The following is an 18,859-nucleotide window of genomic DNA, read 5'->3' as shown; positions in this document are numbered from 1 at the left end:
AGTGCCTTTCTCTGGCCTAGTGGCTGTTTCTCCACCATGATATAGTAGCAGTGCCTTTCTCTGGCCTAGTGGCTGTTTCTCCATGGTGTAGTAGCAGTGCCTTTCTCTGGCCTAGTGGCTGTGTCTCCATCATGATGTAGTAGCAGTGCCCTTCTCTGCCCTAATGGAAGAGTCCATGTCATGTCATGTGTAGTGTCACTGGGCCCATGTTGTAGTGCCCATATTGTGTCAAGGTGTAGTAGTGCTGTGTGAGTGGGAGGTGGCTGTGTCTCCATGGTGTAGTAGAAGTGCCTTTCTCTGACCTAGTGGCTGTGTCTCCATCATGATGTAGTAGCAGTGCCTTTCTCTGGCCTAGTGGCTGTGTCTCCATGATGTAGTAGAAGTGCCTTTCTCTGACCTAGTGGCGGTGTCTCTATCATGATATAGTAGCAGTGCCTTTCTCTGGCCTAGTGGCTGTGTCTCCACCATGATGTAGTAGCAGTGCCTTTCTCTGACCTAGTGGCTGTGTCTCCATGGTGTAGTAGAAGTGCCTTTCTCTGACCTAGTGGCTGTGTCTCCATCATGATGTAGTAGCAGTGCCTTTCTCTGGCCTAGTGGCTGTGTCTCCATGATGTAGTAGAAGTGCCTTTCTCTGACCTAGTGGCGGTGTCTCTATCATGATATAGTAGCAGTGCCTTTCTCTGGCCTAGTGGCTGTGTCTCCATCATGATATAGTAGCAGTGCCTTTCTCTGGCCTAGTGCTGTGTCTCCACCATGATGTAGTAGCAGTGCCTTTCTCTGACCTAGTGGCTGTGTCTCCATGGTGTAGTAGAAGTGCCTTTCTCTGACCTAGTGGCTGTGTCTCCATCATGATGTAGTAGCAGTGCCTTTCTCTGGCCTAGTGGCTGTGTCTCCATGATGTAGTAGAAGTGCCTTTCTCTGACCTAGTGGCGGTGTCTCTATCATGATATAGTAGCAGTGCCTTTCTCTGGCCTAGTGGCTGTGTCTCCATCATGATGTAGTAGAAGTGCCTTTCTCTGACCTAGTGGCGGTGTCTCTATCATGATATAGTAGCAGTGCCTTTCTCTGGCCTAGTGGCTGTGTCTCCATCATGATGTAGTAGCAGTGCCTTTCTCTGGCCTAGTGGCTGTGTCTCCACCATGATGTAGTAGCAGTGCCTTTCTCTGACCTAGTGGCTGTGTCTCCATGGTGTAGTAGAAGTGCCTTTCTCTGACCTAGTGGCGGTGTCTCCATCATGATGTAGTAGCAGTGCCTTTCTTTGGCTTAGTGGCTGTGTCTCCATGATGTAGTAGAAGTGCCTTTCTCTGACCTAGTGGCTGTGTCTCTATCATGATGTAGTAGCAGTGCCTTTCTCTGGCCTAGTGGCTGTGTCTCCATCATGATGTAGTAGCAGTGCCTTTCTCTGACCTAGTGGCTGTGTCTCTATCATGATGTAGTAGCAGTGCCTTTCTCTGACCTAGTGGCTGTGTCTCCATCATGATGTAGTAGCAGTGCCTTTCTCTGGCCTAGTGGCTGTGTCTCCATCATGATGTAGTAGCAGTGCCTTTCTCTGGCCTAGTGGCTGTGTCTCCATGGTGTAGTAGCAGTGCCTTTCTCTGACCTAGTGGCTGTGTCTCTATCATGATGTAGTAGCAGTGCCTTTCTCTGACCTAGTGGCTGTGTCTCCATCATGATGTAGTAGCAGTGCCTTTCTCTGGCCTAGTGGCTGTGTCTCCATCATGATGTAGTAGCAGTGCCTTTCTCTGGCCTAGTGGCTGTGTCTCTATCATGATGTAGTAGCAGTGCCTTTCTCTGGCCTAGTGGCTGTGTCTCCATCATGATGTAGTAGCAGTGCCTTTCTCTGGCCTAGTGGCTGTGTCTCCATGGTGTAGTAGCAGTGCCTTTCTCTGACCTAGTGGCTGTGTCTCTATCATGATGTAGTAGCAGTGCCTTTCTCTGACCTAGTGGCTGTGTCTCCATCATGATGTAGTAGCAGTGCCTTTCTCTGGCCTAGTGGCTGTGTCTCCATCATGATGTAGTAGCAGTTCCTTTCTCTGGCCTAGTGGCTGTGTCTCTATCATGATGTAGTAGCAGTGCCTTTCTCTGGCCTAGTGGCTGTGTCTCCATCATGATGTAGTAGCAGTGCCTTTCTCTGGCCTAGTGGCTGTTTCTCCACCATGATATAGTAGCAGTGCCTTTCTCTGGCCTAGTGGCTGTTTCTCCATGGTGTAGTAGCAGTGCCTTTCTCTGGCCTAGTGGCTGTGTCTCTATCATGATGTAGTAGCAGTGCCTTTCTCTGGCCTAGTGGCTGTGTCTCCATCATGATGTAGTAGCAGTGCCTTTCTCTGGCCTAGTGGCTGTTTCTCCACCATGATATAGTAGCAGTGCCTTTCTCTGGCCTAGTGGCTGTTTCTCCATGGTGTAGTAGCAGTGCCTTTCTCTGGCCTAGTGGCTGTGTCTCCATCATGATGTAGTAGCAGTGCCCTTCTCTGCCCTAATGGAAGAGTCCATGTCATGTCACGTGTAGTGTCACTGGGCCCATGTTGTAGTGCCCATATTGTGTCAAGGTGTAGTAGTGCTGTGTGAGTGGGAGGTGTGCGCTGCACCACTCCAGTATCGGTAGACGCTGACCTTTCACACACTCCTCTACTCTCTCCTGAAACCTGTTTGACTTTCTCCTCTGTGTCGGGATTAACCCTTACATTGCCATGACATCCATTCACTTGTTATTGTACGTACTTACACAAGTCCCCATAACTGAGGTGAACACATATATATCTTGATTATTGGTTTATTAGACTCTCAGCCGAGGTGGGAATGGATTTTCTGGAGGTAAAATATTTTGTGTTGTGAGTTTGTCAGGAAGGGTTAATTCCTCAAAGGCTTCCCGTCATTTGTATATACCCGGCCATTCTTTTGCATAAATGTTCTATGCTAGACATGGTGACTATTGACATAGTAAATTGCCGCTGGAGAGCTCTACGTTTGGTGCGTGTATATTTGTTGTCTGTGCAGGTACCTGTGATACTGCACTGTTACTTGAGGCCTCAGACCTTGAAGGAGGTGCAGCTAAGGGACGAAAAAGTCAGGGCTGAAAATGACCATGATCGTGACCTGGGCTTTCTTGGAATCAAGTGGTGTATAAAATAAAAATGCAATCACTCCCACCCAAACAGAAAATTAAATAAAAATTGGGTAACAACCAATGTGGCTGCTGAAATTTCTCATCTTATTTTCCATGGGTCTGGAAAAGATAATATGCAAGATACCTGCAGCCACCACTAGAGGGCGCTCCCTGCATAGCTCAGTGTGTACTTGTATACGGTGACCTCCAATGCTCCCTCTAGTGGTGGCTGCAGGTTGCCTGCAGTAAGTTATGTCTCACATCTATATCTATGCAGAGGATTTGGAGCTCTGTATCAGGAAACCAAAGCTCTTACTGCTTTAACCCCTTGGAAAAAACAACCGTTTTTGCAATTTCTTTATTTTCCTCCTTCCATACATCAACATTGCCATATGAGGGCTTGTTTTTTATTGGGCCGAGTTGTAGTTTTGAAGGCCGACATTCACTTTACCATATAATGTACTGAAAAATAGGGAAAGAATCCCCAGTGAGGTGTAATGGAAAAAATCTCAATTCTGCAATTTTTTTGTGTGTAGTTTTTGTTTAATTTTTATGACCTTCATTGTGTAATAAAAATTACATATCAGTATGATTCTGGCATTTCATTTTTTTCATGGAGTTTACGTTATGGGACAGATATTATATTTTGATACGGTTATGGTTGCAGCAATATCAAATATTCATTTTTTAAAAATTACCCTGTCTTTATCTTTAAATGGGGCAACATTTTTCAGATTACCGTAATCATTTTACATATATATATGCACTGCTCTAAGAAATGAAAGGAACACTTAAACAATACAATGTGACTCCAGATCGATCACACTTCTGTGAAATCAAAATGTCTATTTGTGAAGCAACACCAATTGTGAATCAATTTCTCCTGCTGTTGTGCAACTGGAACAGACAACAGATAGGAATAATAGGCAATTAGCGAGACAGCTCCTTTAAAGGAGTGGTTCTGCAGGGGGTGACCACAGACCATTTTTCTGTTCTAATTTTTTTGTCTGTTGTTTTGGTCACTTTTGCATTTTGTCATTGCTCTCACCCCTAGAGGTACAGTACAGTAGTATGAGGCGGTGTCTGCAACCCACACAAGTGGCTCAGGTAGTGCAGCTCATCCAGGATGGCACATCAATGCGAACTGTGGCAAGAAGGGTAGCTGTGTCTGTCAGCAGAGTGTCCAGAGCATGGAGCAGATACCAGGTGACAGGCCAGTACACCAGAAGACATGGAGGGGGCTGTAGGAGGGTAACAACTCAGCAGCAGGACCGCAACCTCCCCCTTTGTGCAAGGAGGAACAGGGGGAGCACTGCCAGAACCCAGCAAAATGACCTCCAGCAGGCCACAAATGTGCATGTGTCTGCTGAAACTGTCAGAAACAGACTCCATGATGATGATATGAGGGCCTGACGTCCACAAGTGGGTGTTGTGCTCACAGCCCAACACCGTGTAGGGCAATTGGCATTTGTCAGAGAACACCAAGATTGGCAGATTCGACATTGGTGCCCTGTGTTCTTCACAGATGAAAGCAGGTTCACACTGAGCACATGTGACAGACGTGACAGAGTCTGGAGAGTGATCTGCTGCCTGCAACATCCTCCAGCATGACCGGTTTGGCTGTGGGTCAGTAATGGTGCAAGGGTGCATTTCTTTGGAGGGCCGCACACCCTTCCATGTGCTCCTAGAGGTAGCCTGACTGCCATTAGGTACCGAGATGAGATCCTCAGACCCATTGTAAGACCAAATTCAGGTGCACTTGGCCCTGGGTTCTTTCTGATGCATGACGACAATGCTAGGTCTCATGTGGTGAAGTGTGTCAGCAGTTCCTGCATGATGAAAGCATTGATGTTATGGTCTGGCCTGCACGTCCCCCAGACCTGAATCCAATCAAGCATATCTGGGACATCATGCCTCATTGACATTCACCAACGTCACGTTGCACCACAGACTGTCCAGGAGTTGGCAGATGCTTTAGTCCAGTCGGAAGGTGAGTATATGTTTATTTTTTATTTGAACTCTTTTTTTAACCTGTTACATACGTGTCTGGGCAATATACTACGTGGCTGGGCAATATACTACGTGACTGGGCAATATACTACGTGACTGGGCAATATACTACGTGGCTGGTCAATATACTACATGGCTGGGCAATATACTACGTGGCTGGGCAATATACTATGTGGCTGTGCAATATACTACGTGACTGGTCAATATACTACGTGGCTGGGCAATATACTACGTGGCTGGGCAATATACTATGTGGCTGGGCAATATACTATGTGGCTGGGCAATATACTACGTGGCTGGGCAATATACTACGTGGCTGGGCAATATACTATGTGGCTGGGCAATATACTATGTGGCTGGGCAATATACTATGTGGCTGGGCAATATACTACGTGGCTGGTCAATATACTACATGGCTGGGCAATATACTACGTGGCTGGGCAATATACTATGTGGCTGTGCAATATACTACGTGACTGGTCAATATACTACATGGCTGGGCAATATACTACGTGACTGGGCAATATACTACATGGCTGTGCAATATACTACGTGACTGGTCAATATACTACGTGGCTGGGCAATATACTACGTGGCTGGGCAATATACTATGTGGCTGGGCAATATACTATGTGGCTGGGCAATATACTACGTGGCTGGGCAATATACTACGTGGCTGGGCAATATACTATGTGGCTGGGCAATATACTATGTGGCTGGGCAATATACTATGTGGCTGGGCAATATACTACGTGGCTGGTCAATATACTACGTGACTGGGCAATATACTACGTGGCTGGTCAATATACTACGTGGCTGGGCAATATACTACGTGACTGGGCAATATACTATGTGGCTGGTCAATATACTACGTGACTGGGCAATATACTACGTGGCTGTGCAATATACTACGTGACTGGGCAATATACTACGTGGCTGGGCAATATACTACGTCGCTGGGCAATATACTACGTGACTGGGCAATATACTATGTGGCTGGGCAATATACTATGTGGCTGGGCAATATACTACGTGGCTGGGCAATATACTATGTGGCTGGGCAATATACTATGTGGCTGGGCAATATACCACGTGGCTGGGCAATATACCATGTGGCTGGGCAATATACTACGTGGCTGGGCAATATACTACGTGGGCTGTGCAATATACTACGTAGCTGGGCAATATACTACGTGACTGGGCAATATACTACGTAGCTGAGCAATATACTACGTGACTGGGCAATATACTACGTGGGCTGTGCAATATACTACGTAGCTGGGCAATATACTACGTGACTGGGCAATATACTACGTGACTGGGCAATATACTACGTAGCTGGGCAATATACTACGTGACTGGGCAATATAGTACGTGACTGGGCAATATACTACGTCGCTGGGCAATATACTACGTGACTGGGCAATATACTACGTGGCTGGGCAATATACTACGTGGCTGTGCAATATACTACGTGGCTGTGCAATATACTACGTGGACATGCATATTCTAGAATACCCTATGCGTTAGTATCGGGCCACCATCTAGTATACCTAATAATGATGAAGAGATAGGAGGAGCTTTACTTTAAGCTGACAATGCTTTTTTCATTTTAGAGTAGGTGATGGATGAAATGAAAGGGCTTGGAGAAAAATATTAAAGTTATATCAAAGAATTGAGAAATCTATGGACTCATTTTACAACATGCTATAAATGTAGCAGCGATCAGCTGATTGAAGAAGGTCAAGATACTGTTCCATCTGCTGGGGAGGGTTCAAATAGCAAGACATTTCCCCTACAGATGCTATTTAAGGGTAAATTCACACTTGAGGCCTGCAGAAATAAATGGTACTTGCTGCTATAACAGTCCCATTCAGATAAATGGAACCGATTTTAGATTGCAGGAATGTTTACACGAAATCTGCCAGGTATAATTATCGACCTAAACTTCTACATATCCGAAGCCTTGGGACATTATTGAATTCCCCACCAATCCGATAGTGATTTCCTGGCTTATAGATAGGTCATGAGCATGTCAGTCCTTTTTAGCCCCTTCAATGTATTTGTACCTTTCATAAGAAAATGGATGACCCCGCTCACCCCTGTATTGTCCCCTCTGCTGCCGGCATTCATCATCTAATTTGTGTGGTCTTGCCTTTTTACAATGTATTTGTGTTCTCGGTGATGTTTTCAGCGGACTCCACATTACTTCTGCTGTGTCGGCCATTCTATTGCCAGTGAGTCCGAACGCTGCTCGGTTTAGTAATTCAAGTATTTGTTTGACTTTTCACGTTATTAAATTGATTTCCTAAGTGTTTTTTTTTTCCAGATATACAAATACACATTTGCATGAAACAATTCTATAGAAAATCAGCTAGAATTCCCTATGGAAAAGTGACCCTGTATATTTTGTTATTCTCCTTTTTGAAGTATCTTGAACTTCTATGCAGAACAATGGATCTCCATAGTAACAGACTACAACCCAACCCTGTGTAGTCTGATCCACTAGCGGACACAGACAGAAAAGGGCCCCTGTGCCAGAACCGTACATGGGCCCTTTGCAGTCCAATGGCTCATTATTATGCAAAATGTCACCTGTTTTGGAGGTAGAAATTGGCTCCTTTCCCTTGTTGACACTTGTGAGGCTGCACAGGTGGCATCAATGATATATCCAATCTAGTCTAATCATCGAGATCGCTCTTTGGTGTATCTCCCATTCTTCTTCCTTGCATAAATTTGCTAGATAAGGCAGAATTAGAGGAAAGGTACAGTATATGGGAGGATCAGACTACTCGGAATTTGCTTGTAGTCTGTTACCATGGAGATGCATTGTTAATTTGTATTTCATTTTTAGATACATTGGAGCGAGTACGGTAATCATTTTTTTTGCAAATGTGAACATAGCAAAGTTGTCGTCAAATCCACGGCACATGTAAATTAACGCAGAGGATATTCTCCACAGGGTGCGGATGAGATTTTTACCTAGCGCTGCTTCTGTAATATGCAGACTGAAAATCCACTGCGTATGCTCCATGTGTGAACGTATGCTTATGGTTGATATTGATAATTACTATGTATAACTGGAAGCCTAATCACCTGCACAAGGAGGTGTGAACACAGCCAGAGTCTGACCAAGCATGCAATGTGCCCAACAGTGGTCCACTGAACTGTAAACTCTCTTGTTACTTCCAAGCTGTAAGTCTTGGGCATCGTGCCCCATCTAAAGTTGACTTCCTTTTGCACCAGACTCTAGACCTCCTGGATCAGTGCACCATCCTTCGGAGTACTATGTCTGAGTCCAAAATCCTAATTGCCAACGCTCTAACAAAGGTTGAGAGACACTCAATAAATATCTGACTTTACTTCCAAGAACGATTGGAATAACTTCACCGGTCTTACATGAATGAAATAACACGACACTTACAGGGCACAGAGTAGTCAACCAGTTTCTCTCAGGCTGAAGCAGCTCATTATTAAGTCTGGTCCAGCTACTACACAGCTCTTCCCAGGTCGGAATCGTTGCCCCTTCATTCACAAGATCATTGGTGAGGTCAGACCCCGATGTTGGGGAGAGGCCGGGATCATAATCTCCATTCTAGTTCATCCCAAAGGTGTTAGACAGGTCTGAGGTCCGGGCTCTGTGCGGCGCTCATCTTCTTCCACCAAACTCCCGCAACCATGTCTTTACAGATATTGTGCACTGGACACAGCCATGGGGAACAGAAAAGGGTCTTCCCCAAACGGTTCCCGCAAAGATGGAAGTTATAATTATCCACAATATCTTGTGCTGAATCATTAAGATTTCCCTTCACTGAAACTAAGGGGCCAATTCTGATCTCTGATAACAAGCCCATAGTATTATCCCTTCACCAAACTGTACAGTGGACACTATACAGTCAGGCGGGTAACGTTCTACTACCATTTACCAAACCCAGACGCGTCCATCAGACGCCAGATAGAGAAGTGCAATCCGTCACTGCACAGAACATATTTCCTCCAGAGTCCAGTGGTGGCAGCTTTACACCACTACATTTGATGCTCAGCCTTGTGCTTGGTGATGTAAGGCAGCATGCAGCTGCTCGGCCATGAAGCTCCCGGCGGGGGCGCAGTGTTTGTGCTGATGTTATTACCAGAGGAGGTCTGGACTCTGCAGTTATGGAGTCAGCAGAGTGTTGGTGACTTTTCTGCCCTCTGCTCCTCAGCACTCGGCCCCCCGCACTGTAATGTTACAGGGTCTCCACTCTGTGGCTGATTTACTGCTGTTCTTTCCACTTCTCAATAATATCACTCACAGCTGATAGGGAAGATTTAGGAGGGAAGAAATGTGATGGACGGACTTGTTACCCCGGTGGCTCCTATTACAGGACCGCGCTGATATCAGTGAGCTCTGCACCACCGGCCATTATGTCACGTTAGTAAAGGCAGATGGAATGGCGGGGGGACAGATGTTATACACTGGGGCAATGAGGCTGGAGGTTATTATACACCGGAGACGAAGGGCCGGATCTAATACACCAGGGGCGCTGAGGGGACTAAAGTTATACACTGAGAGGCCCGATGTTATTCTCTGGGGGAACGGGACTGAAAGAAGAAACGGAATTCATTGAGTAAGACGTGTCCCATATACTTTTCTCTGTATAGTGTGTATATGTATGTACCGTATATCCTCTGTAACGTACCATAGTTTGCTGTTTCTGGTGACGTACCTTTAGTTCTTAAATATTTTCTTGCTGGGAAAACAAAGCATAACCAGGACGCCCAGTGAGAGCCAAGCCATAAGGTTTACTATGTACCAATTCCAAGACTTGTGCTGAATATATTCTCGAGTAAAGAACCACCTTGAAAATTGTAATAGAAGAATCTATGATAAAAAGTTACGAGACATTTATGAGCTCCATAAAGGGCCCGGGCTCCAGATCAATCAGATATTTCCCTTCATTGATGATACTTCGCTACTTGGACTAATCGCCATTAATCCTTCCTATAATAACCGGTCTATATGTTCTTGCATTGTACATGCAAAGTGTGCAAGCAAAAGAGGGAACAGTGAGGAAAGATTTTGCATCTCACAACCCAGAACCCTGCACATCGGGGGAAGCAGCCGTTGTCACGGATCATTTCAGCTTTTTAAGGACAAGTAATTATTAACAGGATCGTTCTCCTCTTTGTATAATATCTTAGACTGAAACTATAATAAACACGAGACACACGGACACTGTCAAACTGTTTTTTATCAATCCGGTGATCACCCGTAGAAATAATTCACCCCAGGTTTCCAAACTGTTTCCCAAGTGGTCGAACATCACTCCTCTCACTATTTATCAATCTATGACTGACCAGATTGTTTAATTTTGGGATTGTATAGTCACATTATGGTGGTACTATTATTTGGTTACTATTTGGCGGTATTATTTTTATGCTTTATGACTGGGTATTAACTAAATTCTCATGTAGTTTTACTTACTGAACTACCAGTCATCCCATGGTACTCCACATGTTTTAGATTTTTACCAACACCTCTGCTGTGCACGTTTTTTTCCGACAGTCATATAGGTAAAGATTGGAGCGATGGTTAGGCATGTGCTCCTCCTATCAATTCAAGCCCCGTAGTCAGGATCGCTGGGGGTTCCAGCCATCGGACCATAAGCTATTACCTATCTAGGAAATAACCTTTTCATTTGAAACTAATCCAGAATAATGGACCACAGCAGCAAACGTCTCCTCTAAGTTTCAGTGGAGCTTGTCTTCTGCTGGGACTCATAGGATTGGGTGTGTGAAGGAGAGAATGGGACAAATGTATTCTATAAACCCTGGTAGACATTGTGACTAAATGATGGTCCCATAGTTGCAAAATTGTCTTCAAATGCAAGCAAAAACTACACTGAGTCGTTGTGATCTATCCTTGTTTATGTGGACGTCCACTGGTTTTTCCCGATTCCGCCTAGAACTCCAATTAAATGGGTTATTCTGTGAACTGTAGCTATCACGCATCCACAGGGTAGGAGATAAATGCATGACCAGTGGAGGTTTGACCATTAGGATCATTAGGACCCCCTTTCATGCCACAAATGGGGCAGCAGTGAGCATGCCTGACAACCACTTCAATAGACAATGAATGGAGTAATGGTTCCGCATGCACTCTACTGTTCCATTCACCCGATGGACGTGGAATTCACATTTTTGGCCTTCCGGACCCCACCAGTCATACATTTATCACCCACCTTGTGGATAAATGATAAGTATTGATTGTGACACAGACCCTTTAATCAGTGAATAAATGCAGTTCTTGGATCATCTAGTGCTGGATTAAAGTTGGAGTTGGGTTACATTACCATAAATGAAAGCAATATAAATGTCTGTTATTAATAAGGCGATTTTACGAAAATCATGTATTAATAGACCTGCCTTCTGTCTCTCCCACCTACAGTCTTAATACTTGAGAAGATTGAGAACAACGATTTATTTAACAAGACCTTAAAGATCACAGACTTTGGTCTGGCCAGAGAGTGGCAGAAGACGACAAAGATGAGTGCAGCGGGCACCTATGCCTGGATGGCTCCGGAAGTCATCCGTCTTTCTCTATTTTCCAAGAGCAGTGATGTGTGGAGGTAACGTCTGTTTCCTGGTGATATCATCATTGTTGGGAACGCTAAACGTTCTTGTCTTATCCCAATAGTTCGATGCACCTTTCCTCCTACCTGTTTTCCATCAATCTCTGTCCTGCTGTTCCTTGATTGACATCTCTGGCTTTATAGGAGTCAGAGGAGGGCGGAGGACGGTGGAAAACAAATACATGGGAAGGTGCTCTGATCTGCCCTGCCACACCATGGGTGGTATGAACAGTAATTTTATCATAACCGACTCTCTTTAAAGCAAATCTGTCAGGTCAGGATTAGGATTCCCTAAGTAAAAGCAGAGCAGGCTAAGGGTTCTAATTAGCATGTCCATGCCATAGCCAGCGCTCCGCAAAGTAAGGAGAACATAATATGAGGGTCCCTTTTAATAAAAGGTTTCACCCATTCCAGACTTTTAGCTTTTTGATTGAAGAGTTTCTATCACTATATCTCCCACTTTGGAGGCCCCAAAACACCTGTATATTACTCGACAGTCCATTGAGTTTAAGAGCCCCCGTCATATATTTTGTTGAGGTGTCCAGCTAAATGAGAGACACTTTGGAGAAGCCTGATGGACCCCATTATAAGTCAGTAAAGTCTGTTGGTATGATAGACCCGGCATGCTGTTGGGATTTCCATTTTTAGCGGATGCAATTGTGACGCCCAGGAGACCGGGGTACCCAGCACCGGACCAATGGGGTCTGTCTCTTAAGCGGGATGTCACGGGTGGCTTGACCCGGTGCTGTGGCCTCAGGCAATGCACAGTGTAATAATAATAATAATAATAATTTTTATTTATATAGCGCCAACATATTCCGCAGCGCTTTACAAATTATAGAGGGGACTTGTACAGACAATAGACATTACAGCATAACAGAAATATAGTTCAATACAGATACCAGGAGGAGTGAGGGCCCTGCTCGCAAGCTTACAAACTATGAGGAAAAGGGGAGACACGAGAGGTGGATGGTAACAATTGCTTTAGTTATTCGGACCAGCCATAGTGTAAGGCTCAGGTGTTCATGTAAAGCTGCATGAACCAGTTATCTGCCTAAGTATGTAGCAGTACAGACACAGAGGGCTAATACTGCATAAAGTGTATGAGAACATGATGCGAGGAACCTTTTTTTTTTTTTTTTTAATAAATAGGCCACACAGGGATCGTTAGGTTAATGCATTGAGGCGGTAGGCCAGTCTGAACAAATGAGTTTTTAGGGTACGCTTAAAACTGTGGGGATTGGGGATTAATCGTATTAACCTAGGTAGTGAATTCCAAAGAATCGGCGCAGCACGTGTAAAGTCTTGGAGACGGGAGTGGGAGGTTCTGATTATTGAGGATGCTAACCTGAGGTCATTAGCGGAGCGGAGGGCACGGGTAGGGTGGTAGACTGATACCAGGGAGGAGATGTAGGGTGGTGCTGAGCCATGGAGTGCTTTGTGGATAAGGGTAGTAGTTTTGTACTGGATTCTGGAGTGGATGGGTAACCAGTGTAATGACTGGCACAAGGTAGAGGCATCGGTGTAACGGTTGGTGAGGAATATGATCCTGGCTGCAGCATTCAGGACAGATTGGAGCGGGGAGAGTTTTGCAAGAGGGAGGCCGATTAGTAGAGAGTTACAATAGTCCAGACGAGAATGAATAAGTGAAACAGTAAGAGTTTTTGCAGAGTCGAAAGTAAGAAAAGGGCGAATTCTAGAAATGTTTTTGAGATGCAGGTAAGAAGAGCGAGCCAATGATCGGATGTAGGGGGTGAATGAAAGGTCAGAATCAAGGATGACCCCAAGGCAGCGGGCAGTGTAAGGGGTATCGTGAGGGGACAGGCACTTACTTGATCAGCAACAGGTTCTCTCAGCGGTGACGATCCCGATCCTGGATAGATGGCTATTGTCCAAATGAAAGACTGAGGCGTTGAAACGTTTAACCAGTTTACTTTAACATAAAGGGATTTACAACCAGTCCTGTCACCGGAGTCTGTATGGGAACTCTGAATTACTTTGACCCTGCCGGGGTCTTCGCCTCTTATTGTACGCAGTTTCTGTGTGGCCCTGCTGCTGTATGTGAACTAGCTGCCGGCCCAATCTGTCTCCTCCGGGTCCTGGTTCGACGGGCAACCCGAGTCCTTTTATCGACTTACCCCCTCCGGGAGTACCGCTGAACTCTGTGTCTGTTGCTGCGTCCGGCCCTAGTGAAGCTGATATCACCTCACGTTTTTCCGGTTGCTGTATTATATGTAATGAATACAGCCACGGATCCGGTATCCGTCTTTGCGCCTGTTCTGGGTAGTGATTAATGCTACCCGGTTCTCACAATGTCCTTTTTCTCTGTCCCTTTTCTCCTCAGGCCGGTGATTTGGGCCTGGAAACCGTCATAGGGCTGTTAGATATTCAACTGTATGACCTCTCACTTTCAGCTCCTTAGCCCAACTGCCATTTCTTCTCTCAGACCAGAATGGATTAAGGGAAGTCTCTGGAGCTCCCCCTTCTGGCCGGAGGTGGTAGTGCAGTTTTGCTACCTTAGTATTTGTATTTATTGTCAGTAACTATTTTTGTGGCAAATACCCCTAGGGATGCCACATTCCCCCTTAGTTAAGAACAGTACTCCGGGACTGTGGGACGATAACATTTTGAAATAACAATTAATATGTACAGAGTCTTAAAAATGAAAAGTTACAAAAATCACTCAAGGAAACAAAAATAGAGTTCTGTAAAAAGTCACTTCGAATAGCGTCCATTAATACAGTCTTATCCTTGAAGGTACTAGGAAAGGCACTGCACTTTGTGTCCAGGAATTTAGTTCCATTTTTCCAACGAAGTTGTCAATATAAAGTCTAAAGAAAGTTCAAAAAGAGCAAAAAGCAAAGTTCAAAAAGCAGTCTTTCCGGAGCTTTGATTTAGTGCCTCCGGGCTGATAAAAAGTTCAAGAATATGCAATAAGTTCATACAGACAAGTCTCTGTAGGTACTGGGCTTAAACGTTGCAGAATGATAACAATGACTATAGTTTTATAGTTGGTAATCTGCATACCTGGCCGGTAATTGACCCTGGGTACTACGCTGTGATCTACGTAATAGCGGTGTCTCTTCATGTGGTGTACTACTGTCTACTGCGGATGTAGTATCTGCCCGCTCTGCTAAAGATAATTCCACGACTATGGAGTTGGCAAGTCCACCGTGAATGGGATTACTCTGATCAGGAATCTGTTCTTCCTGGCCTGGAACCTCCTGTAGTACGGGGTCAGCCTCTTCCTGTCTTGGGACTTCTGGTATTGGGTTCGGTTTTGGGTAAAAGGCCACCATGGGAACCACTACTGCACCATGGTATGTTAGTAGGGTTTTGGGAAAGTCTCCTATACAAGTGTGATACATTTCCTCTTCTTTTTCCTTTACTGGTTGAACCTGTATGGGTTGAATAACTTCTGGTTCTGACTGGACAACTTCTGGCTCTTTCAATGCTTCCGGACACAATTTAAGATTGTCTCTTGACACTAGTACAGATGTTAAGCCTCCCTTTTTGCTAATGAGACACATTTTAGGATTATCCATTCTTGTTGGTAAAACTGTGTAGGGTACGGCTTCCCACTGATTGTCTAGTTTGTTGGTTCGACGGTTTCTCTTGAGCACTTGGTCACCCGGTCTTAATGGGGTCGCTAGAGCATTCTGGTTGAAAGTTCGCTCTTGTCTTTCTCTAGTTTGCTGAAGGCTTCTTTCCACACTCTCTTGCACTTGGCGATACTGCTTTTGCCGTGTGATATCCCAATTGGAGTCTTGAACTTCTGCGTCTGGTTTCAGAATTCCCATTTCTAGATCGATTGGTAATTGGCCGGGTCTTGCACGCATAAGGTAAGCTGGGGTGCAGTTGGTGGAGCTCACCGGGACATGATTATACAGATCCACCAAGTCAGGCAATTTCTCTGGCCATTGATTCCTTTCTGTTTCAGGTAAAGTCTTTAGTAGGTCTATTACAATATGGTTCATCTTCTCGCATAAGCCGTTTGTTTGTGGATGATAGGCCGTCGTCCGGATGTTTTTGCAACCATACATATTACAGAATTCTCTGAAGATCTCTGATTCAAAGGCTGTACCTTGGTCGGTGAGAACCTGTTCCGGATATCCATGGGGTCTACAAAAGTACGTTTGGAACGCTTTGGCTGCTGTTTTTGCTGTCAGATCTTTTACGGGTACTACTACCAAGAAGCGTGAATAATGGTCCACGATGGTCAAGGCATAGACATAGCCGGACCGGCTTGGTATTAACTTCACGTGGTCTATGGCTACAAGTTCAAGTGGTTGTTTGGTGATTATGGGCTGCAGTGGTGCTCTTTGGTTCTTTTGATCGTTTCTTCTGAGGTTGCACGGGCCACAATTTCTGCACCACTGTTCGATTGATTTTCTCATCCCGACCCAATAAAATCTTTCTCTTAGAAGTACTTCTAACTTTTTCCAACCGAAGTGACCAGCACCATTATGGTAAGCTTCGAGGACCATCTTGACATCTTGTTTAGGCACGATAATCTGCCAAACCAATTCATGTGTTTTCGGATTGGTGTACCTTCTACAGAGCTTCCCTTGATACAGGAACATTTTGCCTCTCTCTTTCCAGAGTTGATGCGTCTCTTCTGGGGCATCCTCATCGGGATATGCACTTTGCTCAGTTAACAGTTCCTTCACCAACTTCACAGCCGGATTGCTGTCTTGGGTGTCAGCCCATCTATGGTGTGCTAACGGATTAAAATTCACCTCTTGTTGTTTCTGATAGGTACTTGACTGATGATGTTTTGCCTTGGGATGATGGAAGGCTGGTAGTTCAATTTCTTCAAGCTCCCCCATTTCTTCTTCTACATCTCTCAAGTGTGGCATCCGGGATAGGGCATCGGCATTTCCATTCTTGCGACCTGCTCGATACTTGATCTTGAAGTTGTAATTAGATAACCGGGCTATCCATCGCTGTTCTAACGCACCTAATTTGGCTGTGTCCAGGTGGGTCAACGGATTGTTGTCAGTATAGACAATAAATTCTGCAGCGGCCAGATAGTGTTTGAAACGTTCAGTCACAGCCCAAACTACTGCCAGTAGTTCCAATTTGAAGGAGCTATAATTTTCTGGATTTCTTTCAGTAGGCCGGAGCTTTCTACTTGCAAAGGCGATGACTTTCTCCCGACCTTCTTGCTTTTGTGACAGCACCGCTCCTAGTCCCACATTACTGGCATCGGTGTAGAGGATGAAAGGTTGATGGTAATCTGGGTATGCCAGAACCTCTTCACCGGTTAGTGCCTTCTTTAGCTGTTCAAAGGAGTCTTCCCTTTCGTCGTTCCACTGGAAAGGAGGGTTTCGGCTTGAAGGTTTCTTCGTCTGCCCTACCAAGGCGTCTTGCAAGGGTGCTGCCAACTTGGTAAATCCTTTTATAAATCTGCGATAGTAACCCACCAATCCCAGGAATTGCCTCACTTCTTTTGCGTTGGTAGGTCTTGGCCAATCCCTTATGGCGCTTATTTTCTCGGGATCCGGTGCTACTCCCTCCGAACTCACGATGTGTCCCAGGTACTGTACCTTTGGCTTGAGAAGGTGACATTTGGATCGCTTGATTTTCATGCCATACCTGGATAAGGCTTCGAACACTTCTGCCAGGTCTTTTAAGTGTTGTTCGTAAGTCTTTGAGTAGACGATCACATCATCTAGGTACAGGAGGACGGTCTCGAAGTTCTTGTGTCCGAGGCAGCATTCCATCAGCCGCTGGAAGGTACCGGATGCATTGCAGAGTCTGAACGGCATGCGATTAAATTCACTTAGACCCATTGGTGTGGTGAATGCCGTCTTTTCCTTATCTCTCTCAGCCACAGGGACTTGCCAATACCCGCTTGTTAAGTCTAAGGTGGAAAAATAATTAGCAGATTTCAAAGCAGTCAAGGACTCTTCTATCCTAGGCAAGGGGTAGGCGTCTTTATGGGTGATGTTATTAATCTGCCGGTAGTCTACGCACATTCTCATGGTTCCATCTTTTTTTTTGACAATCACTAGAGGGGCCGCCCAGGGGCTACAGCTGTCTCTTGTTACCCCGGCCTGTTTCATATCCCTCAGCATATCTTTTGCACATTGATAGTGAGCGGGCGGTATGGGTCTATATCTTTCTTTTATTGGGGGATGGTCACCGGTGGGGATTGTGTGTTCTGTTATGGCTGGCAATCAGGCAACACAGCGTGCAGTAATCAGCGCACATACAGAGATCTGGCAAAAACCCAAAACAATAGGACGAGCTCTGAGACGTGGAATCTCTGTAGACTGCAGTACCTGAACTGTCCTCACACAACTGGAAGCAGCAGTGGATTGCGCCTATCACTACCTATGCAACTCGGCACTGCCTGAGGAGCTGACTAGCCTGAAGATAGAAATACAAGCCTGACTTACCTCAGAGAAATACCCCAAAGGAATAGGCAGCCCCCACATATAATGACTGTTAGCAAGATGAAAAGACAAACGTAGGAATGAAATAGATTCAGCAAAGTGAGGCCCGATATTCTAGACAGAGCGAGGATAGCAAAGAGAACTATGCAGTCTACAAAAAACCCTAAAACGAAAACCACGCAAAGGGGCAAAAAAGACCCACCGTGCCGAACTAACAGCACGGCGGTGCACCCCTTTGCTTCTCAGAGCTTCCAGCAAAAGATAATAACAAGCTGGACAGAAAAAACAGAAAACAAACTAGAAGCACTTATCTAGCAGAGCAGCAGGCCCAAGGAAAGATGCAGTAGCTCAGATCCAACACTGGAACATTGACAAGGAGCAAGGAAGACAGACTCAGGTGGAGCTAAATAGCAAGGCAGCCAACGAGCTCACCAAAACACCTGAGGGAGGACGCCCAGAGACTGCAATACCACTTGTGACCACAGAATTCACAACAGTACCCCCCCCTTGAGGAGGGGTCACCGAACCCTCACCAGAACCCCCAGGCCGACCAGGATGAGCCACATGAAAGGCACGAACAAGATCTGGGGCATGGACATCAGAGGCAAAAACCCAGGAATTATCTTCCTGAGCATAACCCTTCCATTTGACCAGATACTGGAGTTTCCGTCTAGAGACACGAGAATCCAAAATCTTCTCCACAATATACTCCAATTCCCCCTCCACCAAAACAG

The 18,859-nt window shown here is 45.4% G+C and overlaps 1 protein-coding gene across 1 annotated transcript in view; it reads left to right on the top strand.

Moving 5' to 3' along the window:
- Nucleotides 1-18,859, top strand: part of MAP3K10 (mitogen-activated protein kinase kinase kinase 10) — an 86,455-nt gene that overhangs the window by 32,691 nt on the left and 34,905 nt on the right. The window contains 1 exon segment of the mRNA XM_069746773.1: nucleotides 11,541-11,721. Within this exon segment, the coding sequence (XP_069602874.1) occupies nucleotides 11,541-11,721 (181 nt within the window).

The sequence above is a fragment of the Ranitomeya imitator genome, chromosome 2 (assembly GCF_032444005.1).
Source record: "Ranitomeya imitator isolate aRanImi1 chromosome 2, aRanImi1.pri, whole genome shotgun sequence".
In the NCBI taxonomy this organism is placed as follows: Eukaryota; Metazoa; Chordata; class Amphibia; order Anura; family Dendrobatidae; genus Ranitomeya; species Ranitomeya imitator.
The sequence above is the reverse complement of the archived record's forward strand: the minus strand, read 5'-3'. Positions and strand labels throughout refer to the sequence as shown.